Here is a 20,183-nt window from a genome sequence, read left to right as displayed (position 1 = left end):
CTTCCACTCATTACAAACAAGTCAATGTGACTGATGTTCTGCATACAGAGATTATAGCTAATGCTAGTTTCCAACTCCCGTCCCATAGCAGTATACACAGTAATTGAAATAAATACAATTGCAGTGATGTCATTAACTTTGTCCTTGGTAGGCCAGGTTTTATTATCTTCTCCAGTTAAACTCATTGAAGCAACCATGTAATGTACAGCTTTAGAATTTGGTTCTTGGAAGTGGTTTTGTTTTTAATGTTTAATTCTAAAACCACAACCACTAAGATACATGTGGCAGAAACCAATTTCACAATGCTTTTAGTCTTTGCTTAACATTCAGAATTCTCTTCAGATACAACAAAAGAAACACAAAATCAATTAAAGCTGCAAGCAGCGATGAACGGGCCCTCGCCCCCCCACGTACGTTGGGCTGTGGCGCCGTCGGAGTCCGCACACCCAGATGTGTGCTCGCCCATTGCTTGTGCAAATTTCCTACCTAAATGGGATACGTGTCACATAAAACACAACAGTGACATCTTCAGTGACTTCCTGTGTCCAGTGGGTGGCGCTATGGATGTGACGCAGTATTGATGCATAGAAGGATTGAGGGTTAAACCCTCTACATGTGTGAGTAATTTGGTGTAGATGGGAACTTGTATGTTGAAGTTGTAAGGACTTCCTGCTTATGGCAAGGGATGGAAATTGAACACCCCCCGCCACGCCCATCAGGTGTAACAGGGGCGAAAGCTTTTCACAACACATCATCTTCAAGGTCTGAAGATGATCCTGAGTGAATATGAAGTCTGTGGTGTGAAATCTGTAGGACCAGTTAGTTAAGCTACGAGGCATAAAAATGGGCTTTAAATGGGAGAAAATGGCAACGTTCTGAACTTTGAACCAAAATGGCAGACTTCCCGTTGGACTGAGGGTATGGGTCCAAGGTGGTTTTTTGTGCGTCTGGTAATGATACATAAGCGTCTCGAATTTCGTTCATGTATGTGCATGTAGGAGGCGGGGCTTCAACTTAGAAATATTTCAGGGGGGCGCTATAGAGCCATATTTTCACTTAACACAGTATTGATGCATAGACGTATTCATAGCCAGCCCCTCTACATGTGTGACAAATTTGGTGAAGATGGGAAATTGTATATTGAAGTTATAATGACTTCCTGCGTGATGGCGAAGGATCGAAATTGACCGCACCACCACGCCCACCAAGCACAACGCAGGCTGTTGAAGGTATGAAGATGCTACTGAGTGAATGTGAACTCTGTGGTGTTAAATCTGTAGGACGAGTTAGTTAAAGTACGAGGCTTAGAAAATGGGTCCGTATAGAATAGAAAAGCCATAAGGGGGGCGTTAGGGGGCGCTACTGAGCTGTCGTTCCGCGCCTGAGGGCAGTTATGGTATTGAATTAATGTACGCGCCATTCAAGATGGCCGACTTCCTGTTGTGGCAAAAATTCCGACAAAAATAATTCCTGGCTAAATCCTTGAGACGCATCAGTCCTGTGAATTTCGTGATGATCCGAGAAGGTTTTTGGTCACATGACTCGACGTTAGGTGGCGCTATGGAGTCCCCTGGCCACAACCACCCCCAATCATGTTGAATTATCAAATTTTTCACCACATGTGATGTATGTTCCAAGTTTGGGGAGTTTTGGGGTATGTTCAGGCCGCCAAATATGCAATCTTGGGGAAGGACAAAAAAGAATAATAATAATAATAAATAATCCGAGCAAATTCAATAGGGCCTCGCATGAGATTCGTGCTCGGGCCCTAATTAAAAATATAAAAATACACATCTAGAGAAATGTAACAAAAGTCTCTATCAGGAAAAAGATGACCAAACAACTAGATTAAATACACTTTAGTAACTACAGCCTACAAATGGCACATTATGAAAATCATGTGACCATATCGAACATTGCAGTTAACATATGAAAGCATTAACCCATAACAGTCAGCAGTAGATGCAGCTGAAAAGTGCTGGGTCTGTGTTTTAGACACACTAGAACAAGTTCTCTTGTAAGCACACAATATGTAATGCCATTGTTTTTACTTATTACACAGGCCTCAAACATAACTGATTATATATGACTGATTTTGAGAAATGTGGTCTTTTGTTTTGAAACATGATTTAGACAAGATGTGTAACTCTCGTGCAGAGGGTATTGAACCATGTTTCTTGTCTACTATGCAAGCCACATTACCCTAACTTCTATGTCAGATAAAAAAATAAGGCAACCCTTTTTTCTCATCATGTCTAACCCAAGATGTAGATAACACAAAGGTTTTTATTTGGCCGATGACATTCACAGCTATTAGTCAACACTTAAGACAAAGTGTTACTGTCTTTTTCCCCCCCTATATATCCTTCTTCTTTTCTATCAGCTGCTAGATGACTACCAAGTTGCCTCCAATTGAACTTCCGGTAATGGCGGCACGCTGAGCAGACGCGGTTCTCCTCGCTCTGTTGCTAATCCTGCAATTTACAAACTTTAAACATTCCTAACCACTTCTAAAAGTAAAACAACTTGAGAGTAAAGGCACACTAAACGCGACATGTCAAGAAGAAGGAACAAAGACGGCCCAAAAACAGCCGGAGGGCTCGTTAACGACGAAAACGTGTCCGAAGCTAACCCTGAAATAGACGACACCGCAACACCTGCACAGGCAGGTAATATCGACAATACTGAAAACATGGCAAACCCCTCCACTGCGGGCATCATGAAGGCTATATTGTCATTCAAACAAGACTTTCACACAGAAATGGACGGGATGTTGGCAGAAATCAAGACCGTTCAATCTGATATTCAAGAATGCAGCGGCCGTATTTCTGAGGCAGAACAGCGCATATCCACAGCCGAGGACACGATCAACAGGCTGGAGACGGTCGTGGACAAGCTAGAGAAGAAAGCTAAATTTTTAGCTAACAAAGTGGATGACCTGGAGTGCAGAAGCCGGCGTAATAATGTGCGTGTACTGGGAATACCTGAAAAAGAAGAAGGATCCGACCCCTGCTCGTACATGGAGAGCCCACCGCATAACGGGCCAGAATCCTGGCTCTGCGCCAAGAGCAATCATTGTCAAATGCTTGAACTACAAGGACAGAGAGGGCATCCTTAGAGCTGCGAGGGTGAAGAAAGAGGTGATATACAAAAACAACAAAGTAAGATTTCTCCCGGACCTGTCTGCAGAAGTCTATAAACAACAGCGACAATACGACGATGTGAGGAAAAGGCTGCGGGACAGAGGGATTCTTAAACACCGCATCATCTTCCCCGCCAGACTGCTGCTGACCCACGCAGAGCGCACAACCGTCTTTGACAAACCGACCGACGTGGATAAATACATGAGGGAGCTGGGAGAATTGGCACCAGGAGACTAACTAAGTGACTACCAGTCCACCACTACAGCCAAGGTATGGTAGGCTTACGCTGCCTACACTGTCTAAAGTTCTTGAACTGAACTCATGTCTTACACCAAACTTTACAGATTAAAAGCACAAACGGACTCAAATATGACCTACGAACATCTTGGTGTAGTTCACTGTAAGTAAGATGACAATGGAAAATTTAAGTTAAGCAATCTGGGTTTCATCAGTTTGATATGAGCCTCACTCTAGGTTTGTTTTTGTATTGTTTTGTTTTGTTTTTTGTTTCTTTAATGTTTGAGTTTAACAACTTTCTACTTTGGTATATGTGTATATATGCACATGTGCAGGCGCACAACTACGTTTGAGTTTGAATTAAAAATCAGTCACAGTTTAAAAACTTAACAGACATAATATATTCACAAGTTCATACAAATAACAGAAAAGGTAGGAATTAATCTTAAACCAACAAGCAACAACAGCTTGGAGAGATTTTAGGTAAACAGAAGAATGGCTCCTCATCATGATGTGGATCTATTCAGAGTACTAGAAGGAAGACGTTTGAGAAGGGTTAAGGGTTGCCCATGTGTTCAAGTTGGGCTTGTGTGTGTTTGGGGTGTTTGGGATGGGAAAACTCGCTCTCTTCATGTGCAGCATGGTACCAATGTTAGTTATTTAATTCAATGTCTTTTCATTATGTTTTCTTAAATATATGGAAACCTTAAACCTTGGATACTTTAATTGAATGTATTTCATGGAACTGTAGAGGCCTGAACAAACCCATCAAAGTGAAACAGGTTATGAACAGGATCAAACAGTTAAGAGCTAAGATAGTATTCCTACAGGAAACGCATCTGGTAGCTAATGAGACAGCTAAGATAAAACATAGGTGGCCAGGGCATGTCATAGCATCCTCATATTCTACTAACGCCAGAGGTGTAATGACATTAATACATAAGTCTATTCCAATACAAATAGAAAGAGTAACCGAAGATCCTAATGGTAGATTTTTAATTATACAAGGTTGTCTCCTGTCAACACAGATTAATTTAATTAATGTATATGGACCAAACATTGACGATGTTAACTTTTAGAATAACCTATTCCTGAGAATCTCAACACTGTCTGCTAAAAACATTATTGCTGGGGATTTTAATTGTGTCCTGGATCCAAGCAAAGATAGATCGGCTGGAGTGGACAACACTCATACGAAGTCCAGAAAAGCACTACATCATTTTATAAAAGAACTTAATGTAGTGGATATATGGAGGCATTTGAACCCAACAGCGAAAGAGTTCTCCTGTTACTCTAGTACGTATAAATGTTACTCTAGAATAGATTACTTTCTGGTGTCAGCAGAACTCCTTTCCAATATTAGAGGATGCCACTACAACAGCATAATCATCTCAGACCATGCAGTTATATCTATGGTCTATGTGGAGCCAAAACTGGTTCGCCAACCCCCTAAGTGGAGATTTCAAACAAAATGGATGCAGGATTCAAAGTTCTTACAATTTTTAGGTGAACAAATTGACATGTATTTTGAGATTAATACATCCCAAACTTCTGCCACAATCAGGTGGGAAGCCTTTAAATCATTTATTAGGGGTCAGATTATAGGTTATACAAGCAGGCGATCAAGAGAATCACAGGCAAAATGTAGGGAGTTGGAACTCCAAATTAAAATTCTTGAGAACAGGAGTTTTCAGGAGGGGAAAAGTGACAACGATGTGCACAAGCAGTTATTATTACTAAGAACTCAATATAATGAGATAACATCCAATAAGGCTGCTGCAAATTTAATGAGACTTCGACAAAATTATTACGATCAAGGGGAAAAACCTGGTAGGCTTCTTGCATGGCGCATTAAACAACAAACGTGAGAGGACAATTATAAGGATAGAGGACGCGAATGGGAACGTCACTATCGAACCATTGGAAATTAACACAGCATTTAGAAACTTCTACGAAAATCTCTATAAATCAGAGTACAATATCAATATCGATACCCAGACCAAATTCTTAGACCAACTTAATATTCCAAAGATCTCTGAGGAAAGTAAGAATATATTAGACAAACAATTAAGTACAGCGGAAATTTCTGAAGCTATAGGTGCATTGAAGACAGGAAAAACAGCAGGACTGGACGGCCTTCCAATTGACCTATATAAACAGTTCAAAGACAAATTGATAACCCCCTTATATGAGATGTATTTAGAATCCTACTGTAATGGCTACTTGCCTGATTCTATGAGAGAGGCTTTGATTATCCTGCTTCCAAAACCAGGGAAAACTAACACTAAATGTGAGAATATGCGTCCTATAAGTTTAATAAACACAGACACAAAAATCCTCAGCAAAATTTTGGCAAAGAGGTTGGAGGGAGTACTTTCAAGCATTGTGGGGGATGATTAAAATGTTTTTTTAAAGGGAAGACAAGGATTTCATAATGTAAGGCGTGCTCTTAACATTCTCTACAACCAGAAGGGAGAAAGGGATACGGCTCTTCTGTCACTTGATGCTGAAAAAGCCTTTGACAGAGTTGAATGGCGTTATCTCTTCGATGTCATCACCCGATTTGGAGACTCATTCTGTAGTTGGATTAAACTATTACATCTTAACCCTGTAGCTGAGGTACTAACAAACGATGTGACATCCAAACCTTTCAATATTACAAGAGTTTGTCCACAGGGTTCGCCTCTTTCCCCACTTTTATTCATACTAGCTAAAGAACCATTAGCAATAGCAATTCGAACTAACAGGCAAATACAAGGAATTACAATTGGCAACAAAGATCACAAAATAGCACTGTTCGCGGATGACGTAATTTTATTTTTAAAACAATTAGACACCTCCATACCTGCACTGTTAGATCTGTTAGGCCTGTTCGGTGATATCTCTGGATACAAACTGAACGCTTCAAAATCTTCACTTATGTTGCTTAATGAAAATGAGGGACAAAATCCTGATCAACATATATCTTCTTTTAAGCTTTCAACTGGTTTTACCTATTTGGGCATTAAATTAGTACCTCAGTTACAAAATATATCACCAATAAATTATGAACCTGTATTAGACTCAGTATATAAATCTTTAGAAAGATGGATGTCATTGCCTATCTCTCTGATAGGCAGAATAAATATTTTAAAGATGAACATATTACCGAAATTCTTATATTTATTCTAAAATATTCCTTTGGCGCCACCTGACGGAATGTTTGAGAAAATAACACCACTCATCAGAAAATTTATATGGAATAAGAAATGTCCCAGAGTTCGCCTATCTCTGTTGTATCTTCCGTTTGATGCAGGGGGGTTGAAATGTCCAAACCTCTATTGGTACTACCTCGCAGCACAGCTGACCACTTTGAGATTCTATTTTTCTGATGTAAACAAGACCCAATGGATGGACATAGAAGCACAATATGCTCAGATACCACTTCATTTATATTTGTACTCAGCTGAATTAAAATACCTAAGAGAGAATACAGTTCATCCTATAATATTGAATATGGTTAATGTGTGGTGCGAGGTAAAGAAACACATGAAAATATTAAACTCCCTGTCACAATTTAGCCCAATCTGGGGTAATGTCTCATTTAAACCAGGCAAGCTGGATGCTGGGTTCAAATTGTGGGCAAAGAAAGGGCTAAGTAAAATTTCTGACCTGTATAAGGAAGATGTTTTATTGTCTTTTGAGGAAATTTCTCATATATATAATATCCCCAAAAAACATTTCTTCAAATATTTGCAATTGCAAAGCTTTATTTCTGCTAAGCAAAACAAGTCATTAGCAATTCCTGCACTTTCACCTTTTGAGGAAATTATTACTAACAATTGTATTAACAGAGGTTGGATTTCATTAATATACAACTGGCTAACATCTGGTTCTAATGAATCATCAGCACCCAAACTTGATACATGGAGGGCAGAATTAAAAGTGGACATTTCAAACAATGATTGGATCAAAGCCTGTAAGAAAGCACAAGCACAAACAGCCAACACTAATTTAAAATTACTCCAATACAATTGGTCAATGCGGACCTACATAACCCCTGTCAAGCTTCATAGATACAACAACGATATACCTGATACATGTTTTAAATGCAATGAGGTTAAAGGAACATTTATACACTGTATCTGGGAATGTGACAAGATTAAGAAATTCTAGAGGGAGGTGATGGATAAAATTATGGCTATTCTGTCGGTTAATATTACACTTGATCCCATTATGACTCTGTTACATTTGTATCCAGCAAACCTCAACCTGAGAGCTAGAGAATACACATTTATTAATTTTGCTGTATTACAGGCAAAGCGTCTGATAGCTCTGAATTGGAAGAAAACTGTGGTGCCTACAATAGGAGCTTGGATCAAATGTATGGCACAGTGTATGTCAATGGAAAGAATAACATATATTTAAAAAAATAGATTGGGTGTGTATGAAGGAATTTGGAAACCATTTAGCGACTTTATAAAAAAGGAAGATATAACAGAGCTTCTACAGTTGGAGAATTCAGGTTAATTTTGTTATTTTGTTGTTATCTGTATTTATTCTTATTTTTTATCTTTCTATTTCATTTTATTTTTGCTAAGGTACCATCGATTTGTATTTTGTATCGTATCAACATTGTAATACAATTTTTTATAAATCTTAAGCTATGAGTATAAGAGAGAGAACGAGCGTGTATGTTTTGGGGGGGGGGGGGTAATATTACAGTGTCATTCATTGGATAACTATTCGCACTTGTACCTTGCCTGCACTGTAATGAATGATGCAAAATAAAATAAAAACATTGTTCAAAAAAAAAAAGTTGCCTCCAATTGTCTTATGGTCACATTTTCGCCAGTAATACTTGCCAAAGGTTGGGGAGGGCAGACGAGATGTTAGGAAGAAAGCATTGTAGATTTACACTCTTCAGGTCTTTGTGACATTTTTACAAAGAAAATACAACAGTGGTCTGGTGTGAGAATTCCTGAAGTAGTGATGGGGAAATACACAGTTAGTGTGCTGATAAATAGAATTTAGAAGCAGGGTGACTTAAGGTGCGTTCACACCGGACTTTTTATTTTTGTCGCTGTCGCTCGTGTCGCTCCAAAAAAATCGCTCTGTCGCTCAGCTGCAGTCGCTCGTCGGCACAATTCAACAGATCACTCTGATGACGTCATTCAAGCGATTCCAGTGAATTTCACGTCGCTCGGAGGCGCTCATTTCTTCCCGTTTGTGTTGGTCCAGCATGGCTGACAGTTTGACGAGCTGTTGGCGAGAATCGGAGGCAGGATTGCCCGGTTGGACACCAACTACAGGCGCTCCATCCCAGCTGAGGAGCGCCTGTAGTTGGTGTCCGGCGAGTGGCTGTGTGTGCGTGTGTGTGTGTCAACGTAAAGCCGGCTTTGCACTTCCGGACCGGTGGAGTTGTATTACGTTTCCATGGTTTCAGTAGTTGTCATAGTTACACATAGATTACGGCAGCCTATCAGCGCTGAGCGACAAGCGACTGACGGCCAGAGACTTGGGATTTCTCATCTCGAGCGACAGAGCGATTGAGCGCTTTTTCACTCCGTCGCTCTGTCGCTGTCGCTCGGAGCCCCGGCGATATTTCGCCTGAGCGATTAATCGCTCAGTCGCTCGTTTGCATTGACTTAATATGTAAACTTGTCGCCAGCGACAAAAATAAAAGGTCCGGTGTGAACGCACCTTTACAATAAATGTTCCAGAAACCTGAGTTATGATTCTAAGGCATCACTCAGACAGAATCAGGACTTGCAACGATTACTAGCAGGGTTGTGTGGCAGTGTAGGAGTGTCATTCCATGGCCCATTTGTGTGACATAATGCTGTGAACTGTCTGATGAGCCCTGTGCATCATGCATAACTGAAGATCTAAAAATGTGAATGTGGATACTTTTCTTCCTGCTGTCAATTATGTAATTGTAGTTGATGAAGTGGGTATTTTTTGTAATTTTCTTTATCGTCTTTGTTAATATTATACTGATGTGTTAACCTCTTCCTCTTTGCTATAGCAACCTACATAAACATCACTTCTCATGTCATGTTAGTCATTTATTCAGTTTCCTGTGTTCTCTGTCACACAGGAAACTGTCTACAAACCAATGCAAGTGGATGTGTTGGGGGCTGTGGGTATTAAGTTTAGTCAAGCTTGCACCAAGCTATCATTCAACTGTACATTTTCCACAGCTCCAGATAGAGTAGAGGGATTTGCAGGATGGGCTTCACTGAGGTTTGTAGTTTCCAAATTGTTATCTTTGGATAGTGGGTCGGTAGTTTGCGAAGAGGACAGTGAGACAGAGTTTTCAGCAGTCTCTGGAGCTCCTCCTGTGTTTCTTATTTTGGTAACAACTACCGCACCCCCATTGCTGTCTTGTCCATCATTTCCATCCTCCTCTTGATCAGATATACCCTCTCTATGTTTATCTCCAAATGTAGTTCCTGGTCTTATGTCTTTTAACTCCTCATCTGTTTCCGGGAGCAAGGACAACCTCTTGGACAGCCTTGGAGGCAGGAAGCTGGAGAGAGAAATTCGGTTAGATGACCTTAGTGTCACCTGGCCATTGTCAGCTCCACCCTCTAGAAACGGTGAAGGACCAGCCCAATCAGTAGTTGTTATCTGCTGCCGCTGAAGCTTCCGTTTCTTTATATAAATGAGCAGGAATCCGACCATCATCAATACCAGGGCCCCACCTATCAGTCCTGCCACTGCTTTGCTGTGTTTTTTTCTGTTTTTATATGGAGAATCCTGTCTTTTCTTTGCCTTGGTGCTGTGGATGAACGGTCTCTTTGTCATGTATAAACCTGTGGACTGCATAGAATCGCCACCTGTGGTTGTACTTGTACTTGTAGACTTGTGTTCATCAGTCTTGGTGGATGTGGTTGTAGTCAAGATGAGGTCTGTAGGTTGTGTTGGACCCGTAGATGGATAGGGAAGTTTATCAATAGTGAATTGGGAGGTCACTGTCTTTCCGGTGTCTTGGCTTGGAGTGGAGCCCATCAGTATTGAGTGTTTCGTGGTTGGGTTTCTGGATGAAGGGATTACCACCGTTGTTGATATTGAGACTTCAAAGTCTACTTCTGTTGTGGGCTTCATGTCTTCTGTTGAGCTGTTTAACTGAGATAATGTGGAACTGATCAGAGTTGCTGCTGTTTGAATATTTGGTATGGATGTTTGAGAAGGTGTTGTTGAAGGAGTTTTAGAAGGACTTCGTTGCAGTAAAGGTTCAGTCGTGGGTTTTGTAGTTTTTTCAACTGTTGGATTCACATCAACTATGATAGACTGTGTGACGCCATGACCTGAGATCTCTGAGAGTTGGTTTAGGCTGGACGCCTCCTGTCTTGTTAGCCCTCCTGTCATCACATTTGTGAAGTTGTGATTCTGGCCAGATGTTACTGTCCTGCTTGCTGTGTGTGGCAGCAAACATATAAAAATGAGGCTTACAAACTTGATGATCATTTTTTCTTCTGGCTTCTGTTGGGTTGCTGTGTCTTTGTAGCTAGAACAGAGGAAGTTAGTTTTATCAGAGATGCACAGCATACAGTCTGAAGCAATGCCCCAAATGAGGAAATAGTTAAAATGAGCAAAAAAGGGCATAGTGTTGTGAAATGAAACCTGGTGTTGCAACGTTTCCCCTCAAAATGTCCCTAAATAGGCAGATGTTTCAAGGGTATATACTATGCATATTTATGGAACTACAGTCAACTGCTGCATATATCTTGCATTCATCTCTCCACTTCAGTTAAATCAAGAAAGTAATAGCTTTCTTCGCTAACTTCTTTTTTCTAGTTTTTTAATCAACTTTACGATAATTTCTCAGTCACAAATCGCTCCAAGGCACTTAGGTCACGATTGGTTTAGTTGTGGTGTTGGGAATGTCTCAATCCCTCAATTATATCCAAGTTGTCTGTATAAAGATTTGCCTTCCATGACACTTTATGTGGATAAACCCATTTGGCGTTAATCCAAAGTGGCTATAAGGTGGGCCTAAGGCTACATTAATAATTCAAATGATTAAAATGTACTTACCAATTTCCACAGATAACCTCTGTAACCCGTTAGCTGTGTCGTTCCAGGATATATTAAAAGTAAAATAGTTGAAGAATATGCTGTTGCCTGACAGGCGAGATGTCTCTTTAGCAGGAACAAGGTGCATGGATTGCTCTTCTCTGCTGAAACCTTGAGACTGATCTTGCCTCACTTACAGGAAGTGTGACTGTGAAACTGATGACAACCCCTATGCGTTCTCAGCCTGCTGTGCTAAACATAGCAGTTCATGTTTCACACAAAATGCTTAATAAAACACGGAACTAAACAACATAAGATCTGTATAAAATCTAGTATGTTCAACTTGTCTTGATCTCCAAGACAACATTTTTTTTAAATGTACTGTACGTGTAGACCTGATGGCTTGCACATACTCGTAAGGTCCTTGCAGCTCACAGAGTTTTTTATTCCGTTGAGTTATAAACTACGGTGACCCGAAGAGCCCAACCAATACTTTTTTTGGTGCTGATGTCGATATTAGGCTCATTCTGATGACCAGGAGACTGTGTTAAATCTTCTAAAATGCATGTATCTTTATGATTGCAACAAAATCACCTGTAGTAAGGGATTTTAGACCAGTCACATTTAGTCATTCACATTATTTAATATCCATAATAATAATAATGCAAAAAATAATATTTGCATTTTTTCGTCCTGTTCTACCACACCTTCAATAGTTCATTTTATACCATCTGGCTAATAATTCACAGTTATCACAGCAATGCTTAAATTCTTTTGTAATAACTCTACTCTCCCTGACAAATTGTGGGATAGGGATAAAAAATAGGGATAGTAACTTAAATTGTGAATATTAATTTGAAACAAAAGACATAGGTACAATGCAAAAATCCTTTTATTCAAAACCTGACACGTTAATAGGCTGTGCTTCTTGTACACAAAAGCAATGATAGAACAGTAGTATTTGAAAGTCTTCAGAACAGGTAAGAGATTGCAGACAGCTAAATGAACAAAAGCAGAGTTCAACAGAGATTTATTAATACAACAAGGACTGTTAGCAGACATTGTACACAACTTTATTACCATCATTACCATCATTTCAACATGGCTTTGGCAAGGCATGACGTCCTTGGTGTGAGATCAAGGATTGGATCCTGGGATCTCCTAAAAAAATGTGTTGATCTACTTAAATTGTGCCCACTCAGTTATGTTGTGAAACAAGACAATTGAGCCAAATCAAACAGTCTTAAGAAGTGTTGCATGTGTTAAGCAAGAGTGTAAAAAATATGTAGCATATCATGTCAGGTGTTAAAAAGTTATGTGTAATTAAACTACTTATGCCCTTTTTCTAAAAGGTATAGATATTTTGAATTTGAAATTCTGCTGGTAGCATTAAACATCAAAATATATACACATTACTAGGAAAGCTGAACTAAGAGGTTGCTGTTTGTGTCTAGGGCTGGATTTTACCGAGGTCGGGTTAACTCACACAACAAGGGGCATGTCCTCTAGATCCCTGGGAATCTCCAGACAGGAGTCCCTGGAGCTGCAGCTTGGCATGTGACAGGCCTTCTCTTTAGGATCAAAAGCCATTGCTGTGGCCCCTTCCTCAAGTCCTGCTCCAGCCTCTTCCCTTGCCTCTCGTATTTCGGCCAGTTTGTCTTCCTCCATATTGCTTACTCTCACCTCCTCAAGCATGACACTGGCATCACACGGACCGACTAGTCCCCCGACATCTGGCTGGTCAGTGCCCCAGTAGCCTGTACCGGTCACCAAGTCCATGTTGGACCGAGAAGTTCGGGGGGCATAAACCCGGTGCTGAAGGTTGCAGACCTGGAATGCCAGTACCACAGTGGCAACCAGCAGGCAGACAATCAGCCCCCCTGCTGAACCTATAGCAATCAGACCCATCTCAGTGTCAATCAAGCAGTCACCACGAGTGCCATTTGTGTCTGTATCAGAGTTTGTGAGGTCAATGGTAATGAGGCTGGGCTCCACATCAGGGGTTGAGCTGCCAACATGATCTTCTGTTGTGTGCGAATAAAGCTGCGTGGTTGAAAGTTGTTGGTCTGCATCAGTAGGACAGAATGGCAGCTGGTTGAGCAGGAGAAACAGCCAGAGAGAGGTTCTGGTGCCTTTCATTGTGATCTGAAATTCTAAAAACCAATGTAGAAAGAGAAATCCAATTCAGAAACATAGACCATCTGCATCCCTCACAGCCTGCAACTAAAATGTTTCAAGTAAATATAAGTGTACTGAATCTCTCTTAGCCCTGATAAAGCTACGACTTAAGTACGTGCATAGAATGTGTCTTTGCAAATAATTATGACCAGAAAGTTGATTTTACAATTAAGTTTGCTACTTACTGATTTTTCAATCATATTCAGTAAAGTTTCACATTTCATGTGATCAAAGATCTTGTATTGACAATACTTACTTCAAGTAGTCTTATTTGAGGTCTTGGTGGAGGGATGCAGTGAGACGCCTGCTGCAGTCAGACTCTTGAGATGCTCTGAACTCACTTCCTGACCCCCTTTCTGGGTCTTTTTCTGGTCAGGTTATTTCAGGGCCTTCGGTTTGATACCGCAGGTGCTTGAGAATTTACAAGAAATGAGAGACAAAAAAGAAGTATAGTTCATCAGAAACCAAAATGGCTTTTGCTAGTGTCACATATCATGCTATGAACAATTTTAGGCAGGCGCATGTGTCCAAAACTAACCCCAAACACTATAATGCACCAATTACTGCAGATGGGCTGAATATTAATTTGTATTTTTCTGAAATGTTCTCCTTTCTTTAGGTTCAAAACAGGCCAGATCAATGGCGACTTGCTCATCTACCATGTCCTCCTCACCCTCAAACCCTACTACGCTAAGCCCTATGAGATAGTAGTAGACTTAACACATGTAGGACCTAGCAATCGCTTCAAGACCGACTTCCTGTCCAAGTGGTTTGTGGTCTTTCCTGGCTTTGCCTACGAGAACGTAGCAGCTGTCTATGTCTACAACTGCAACACCTGGGTAAGGGAGTACACCAAGTACCATGAGCGGCTGCTGACGGGATTGAAGGGCAGCAAACGGCTTCAGTTCATTGACTCTCCGGCTAAGCTGGCCGAGCACATCGAACCTGACCAACAGAAGCTGCCTGCAGCCACACTGACCTTGGAGGAAGACCTTAAAGTATTCCACAATGCCCTCAAGCTGGCCCACAAAGACACCAAGGTTTCGATAAAGGTGAGGATCGAGCCATAGCAGTTTGTACTAAAAGGTGCTATGCATACTTAAAGACTGAAAGGATTAGATTAGTGAAAGTTAGAACCGATATCAAATGAGAGCCCTTGGTTTCCTAAAACGTTGTATGTTTTCTTGCTGTTCAGGTGGGCTCAACAGCAGTTCAGGTGACCTCAGCTGAGCGGACACGTGTCCTTGGCCAGCCCGTCTTCCTCAACGACGTCTACTATGCCTCAGAGATTGAAGAGATCTGTCTTGTCGATGAGAGCCAGTTCACACTCACAATGGCAAACCAGGGCACTCCGCTAACGTTCATGCACCAGGAGTGTGACGCCATCGTTCAGTCCATCATCCACATCCGGACACGCTGGGAACTGTCGCAGCCTGATTCCATTCCACAGCATACTAAGATCCGCCCAAAAGATGTTCCCGGCACTCTGCTCAACATCGCTCTGCTGAACCTGGGCAGTTCTGATCCAAGCCTCAGGTCAGTCCTGCAGGGCATGTAGAGTTATTCTAGCAAGATTTTTTAACCAAGAAAACATGTTATCCTTAGCTGCCCACAAAAGTGTGGCAGCAAAAGAAAAGGTGCTCTGAGATACCAAGGATTTTTCATTTGCCAGACGAGTTGTGATTTCTGCTCTGTACTCCAGAATCCAAACTAAAGTCAAATCTATATCCAGTGTTGGGGAAGCTACTTTGCAAGCGTAGCTTGTAAAACTACATGTAGTTCAGCCTGGCAGTAGTTTTACAAACTACATTTCTACCCCTGGAGAAATGTAGTTTGTAAAACTACTGCTAAAAAAGTAGCTTTAGCAACTACTTATACTCATTATACTCATTTAACTCAGCGTTAAATAAATCAACATATGGTGTATATGAAACAAAATATAATAGCCAAAAAATTCACATGCCAGCAGAAATATGCCTCTCAACTCAAGTTTTATTTTTTAAAGAACAAAAGCTGACATTTTTGGTCAACATCACAGGAACTTCAGAGGCACTAACACTTAGGCACTAGAACTAGGTGCCAGAGCAGAATCGCTTGTTGACACGACACATGAGCAGTCTCTCAAAGTTTTTATCAGACAGCCGGTTCCGTTTGGCACTAAAAACATCTTTACCAACACTAAATAGCCATCTATATCCAACATGTACAAGCTCAAATATGGCCATGGTTGGGCTGGTGCATTCGGTGGCGCATCGGGGGTAGCGGGAGGGTTGTCCATGATGTGCTTGTGCCATATGAGCACTGCCTTCCTTGGCATAAAGACCCACCCACTCTGTGAAGCATTTGAGTGCCGCCAGGGCAAGCCAATCAGAGGCAGCATTGGCTTAGCATGTCATGACATGTTTCATGCCTTTTTTCAAAGAAAAATAAAATAAAATTTATATTATATAGGTCTTTATTTTATAAAAAAATATTTCATGTTATTGGCCAAAATTGTAGTGTGTAAATTGAGTAGTTAAACTACAAAAAATGACCCAAAAAGTAGTTGAAATACTTGACGCAGCGCAAAATATGAAAGTAGTTTAACTACCAGCAAGTTACAGCAAATTGTAGTTAATCTATGTAGTTCAACTACATGTAGTTTAAGTCTCCCCAACACTGTCTATATCGTTGTCTAAAATGCCACAAGCACTTTTCAGAGAAGGCTCATCTGGTCATTGTTTTGCTGTTCTGCTGTTCTTTTGTTCAGGATTTGTAGATAACATTTTATTTAAATTACGCTACATGGAGAAGCTTTTATTTGCAAGAACATTTTAGGTAAAAAAGACAACTGAGTATGTTAAAACTTTACACCACTTTTTTTTTTTTTTTTGCACTACTCTTGTCTTTACTTAACACCTCTAACTTGTTGTTCATCCCACATTCAGGTCTGCGGCTTACAATCTATTGTGTGCTTTGACCTGCACCTTCAACCTAAAAATAGAGGGCCAGCTGCTAGAGACGTCTGGCCTCTGCATTCCAGCCAACAACACCCTTTTCATAGTCTCCATCAGCAAGACTTTGGCTGCCAATGAGCCGCATCTGACACTGGAGTTTCTGGAGGAGTGCATTTCAGGCTTCAGCAAGTCCAGTAAGTCCTTTTAGTAGGGCTGGGCCATGTGGCCTTAAAATAATATTCCAATATTTTTAGGCTGTAATTGAAATCTCATCAAAAGCACTTCATAAATTTGAGGACTGGATGACATAATCAAAAATCATGATGTCTTTGACCAAAAACCTCAATATCCACATTGTAGGGAACCTATATATACCATAATGCAACCAATGGCATCATTTCTTTCCTGCCGGGTAAATACAGCCCCTCCATTCCACACCTCCAGGTCATATTGCTGACTTCCTGACATCATGCGAGTAAACCGCAAGATGTGTAATTAGTGTCATATTTCTATTGCAGGTATTGAGCTCAAGCATCTCTGCCTGGAATATATGACACCGTGGCTGCTCAACCTGGTTCGCTTCTGTAAGCACAACGATGACGCCAAGCGCCAACGCGTCACTGCCATTTTGGACAAACTCATCACTATGACTATCAATGAAAAGCAGATGTATCCCTCCATCCAGGCTAAGATCTGGGGTAGCCTGGGCCAGGTGAGTCTACCACACTAACAGCTTGATAAGTAAAAATTTGTTGTGGATTTGACCTCTAACTTTCTCCTTGTGTTCAGATAACAGACCTGTTGGATGTAGTGTTGGACAGCTTTATTAAAACCAGTGCCACAGGAGGCCTGGGCTCCATCAAAGCAGAGGTCATGGCTGATACAGCAGTGGCTCTGGCTTCAGGGAATGTGAAACTGGTCTCAAGCAAGGTGAGACTCTCTACTCTGAGCTATTACATGCTGAAACACATCAGCAGAGTTACCTGTACTCAACTTGTATATTGTCATTGATACATTTTGTTTATTGAAGTCTGAGCGCCCTATACGTTACTGTGCGACACCCACATGAAGTTGCAGGAGAGGTTTTTTTTTCTCTTCTACCTGAATGATAATCATGAATCAGTGTTCAGCAATACCTGCCTCAGTGTTGACATTTACACGATTATTGTTATAATCGTTGCGCTGACATATTCAGGTAAGGACAAGTTCCTATGCGTAATGCTTCACTTGTGTGTGTGAATTGATCTGGATATGAAGTGTCAGTTGTGAGAAAAAAATACAACTTTCTAACGTTATAAGACGGAGTCCTCTCTGTTTCTATGCTTTACTGACAAGTGTGTGACAGCTCAAAATGATATATAAGATATATAAGATGAAACAATGGTTTCTTTTGATGTTACATCACTTTTTACATGCATTCCCACTCAAGTAGTGGTAAACACGGTGAAGAAACACGGTGAAGAAACGCCTGCTACAGGACAGCAGTCTGTCCAGCAGAACCAACTTCACCCCAGACTACATTTGTGCCTCACTTGACCTCTGTCTGATGACCACCTACTTCCAGTACAGTGAAGGTTTCTACAGACAGAAGCACGACTGTGTCATGGGCTCACCAGTGTCCCCAGTAGTGGCCAACCTCTGCATGGAAGAAGTTGAGAGCAGAGCCTTGATTATCTTCACAGGAACTGCTCCTAGCCACTGGTTCAGGTATGTGGACGACACCTGGGTCAAAATCAGAACAAGGGAAGTGGAAGCCTTCACAGAATATATGAATGCTGTGGATAATAACATCAAGTTCAAACAGGAAGATGTCAGAGGAGACAGTCTGCCCTTCTTGGACTGTGCAGTACACATTGAAGAAGACAGAAGCCTCAACATTGAGCTGTACAGAAAACCTACACACACAGATCAATACTTGCTGTTCGACTCTCACCACCCACTGGAGCACAAGCTGGGGGTCATCAGAACCCTAAACCATCGGGCTGAGACCGTGCCCACAAAGACAGAGGGGAAGGAGAAGGAACAGAAGCACATCAGGGGAGCACTTTAAACCTGTGGCTACCCAAACTGGACCTTTGTCAAACCTCTACACGATCCAGAGCAGACGGAGAGCAGGAGACGGAGAAACTTAACAACATCGTCATTCTTTATGTCGCGGGAACATCTGAGAAACTCAGGAGGATCTTCAATAAACATCATATCCTGGTTCACTTTAAACCTACCAACACACTGTGTCCATCCTAAGGACAAAACACCCAGGCATAAACACAGTAATGTAGTTTATGCTGTTCAATGCAGCCAGGACTGCACAGATTTGTACATTGGGGAGACAAAACAACCTCTCCATAAACAAATGGCACAACACAGGAGGGCCATATCCTCAGTTCAAGACTCTGCTGTCCACTTACATCTAAAGGAGAAAAATCATTCCTTTGAGGACAACAATGTAAACATATTGGCCAGAGAAGACAGATGGTTTGAAAGAGGAGTAAAGGAATCCATATATGTCAAACTGGAACAGCCAACAGCCACTTATCACCCACCTACAATGCAGTACTGAGTTCTCTCCCCAGACCGCTTAACAACCATTCACACCTGGGCTCACCTAGCCCTAGCAACCTACATGAAGGCCGGTTGGGTCAACGACCCACAGTAGCCCTGACGACTCTGAAACTCGGAGCTCACACAACGACTCTGTAAGGACACTCCCACAAAGAGTTTAAAAGCCTGCAACTCCCCTCCAGTTAGTTAGAACTGAAGAAGCCTCTTGGATGAGAGAGTCCAGTTGCCTATGATACAGCACTTAGAATTACCACGACCTGGATGACTAAGAACCTTCATCAACAAAACCTCTGCATGGTGTTATCACTCCAAGTAAATTTTGGTCATCTCAGCCATGCTCACCCTGAGCAAACAGACACACACACCTGTTCTCATGTAGGATCCCACTTGACCATACATTTAGGTACAAACTGAGATCAGCCCTTTTTGTTCTCAGTTGCTTCTACTGTAAATGCTGCTGTTTAACTACGCTACAGTAACATCAGCTTGTTGAACTAGACAACTGCCTACCAATGTGAGTGATTTGCTTCTCAAGGCAGTGTAGCCAGCAGGAAATGGTGCATGTCAAAACATCTGCTCCTTCAAAGTTCCACACACCAATGTGTCTTGCATTTTTAATTAATTAATTAATTTTTTACCACATTTGCAATAAGGTGGGGCAGGTTTACGTGTATTGCACATATCAACAAGGATATTCAGTGTTTGCTGCTACTACACCTCAACTATTTCTGTCTATATGGATCAGGTGGTATGTGCCAATGCATCAACTGACACAGTGTGTGTTGCACTAATGGGTGAGGTTTCACTGCCAGCCATTTCTCAAATGCAGCAAAGTTGTTGAGGAAGAAAAAGACTAAGCAGCAACAATAATCGCATGCTAACCTGATTCTGACTGAATTGAATTACTGTAGTTTAGTGCATCTCTGCTATGCCACTGACAACTTCTTTTGACACAGCAGATAGAGCTGAAACAGTATTACCTCTAATTTAATCTCAAAATGCACCAGAATGCTTCATTTACATGTGGAATTTTAAAAACCAGACCCCAGCAGTTTGATTTCACATCCCCTCAGTTTTTCTTCCCTCTTGAGATTGCGGGACTGAATACAAATACCACCATTCTCAG

General features: G+C 41.2%; 2 protein-coding genes across 6 annotated transcripts in view; one reads left to right on the top strand and one right to left on the bottom strand.

Moving 5' to 3' along the window:
- The window catches only part of nf1a (neurofibromin 1a), a 212,578-nt gene that overhangs the window by 157,132 nt on the left and 35,263 nt on the right, over positions 1-20,183 (top strand). For all 5 annotated transcript variants that reach the window (XM_073480933.1, XM_073480939.1, XM_073480948.1 and 2 more), the window contains 5 exons: positions 14,179-14,611; positions 14,755-15,095; positions 16,487-16,689; positions 17,014-17,207; positions 17,285-17,425. In XM_073480933.1, coding sequence (XP_073337034.1) covers positions 14,179-14,611; positions 14,755-15,095; positions 16,487-16,689; positions 17,014-17,207; positions 17,285-17,425 — 1,312 coding nt within the window. The remainder of the gene's footprint in view (positions 1-14,178; positions 14,612-14,754; positions 15,096-16,486; positions 16,690-17,013; positions 17,208-17,284; positions 17,426-20,183) is intronic.
- On the bottom strand, positions 8,695-11,460 carry LOC141015086 (uncharacterized). The gene is made up of 2 exons (XM_073488999.1): positions 11,403-11,460; positions 8,695-10,872 (listed from the first exon to the last, which is right to left on the bottom strand). The coding sequence occupies exon 2, from the start codon at positions 10,830-10,832 to the stop codon at positions 9,519-9,521; it is 1,314 nt and encodes a 437-aa protein (XP_073345100.1). The 5' UTR covers positions 10,833-10,872; positions 11,403-11,460; the 3' UTR covers positions 8,695-9,518.

Source organism: Pagrus major, chromosome 2 (genome assembly GCF_040436345.1).
Source record: "Pagrus major chromosome 2, Pma_NU_1.0".
Classification (NCBI taxonomy): Eukaryota; Metazoa; Chordata; class Actinopteri; order Spariformes; family Sparidae; genus Pagrus; species Pagrus major.
The sequence above is the reverse complement of the archived record's forward strand: the minus strand, read 5'-3'. Positions and strand labels throughout refer to the sequence as shown.

What these genes read in the sequence shown, in the direction of transcription:
- LOC141015086 (XM_073488999.1), bottom strand. Translation starts at nt 10,832, where the DNA reads ATGATCATCAAGTTTGTAAGCCTCATTTTTATATGTTTGCTGCCACAC.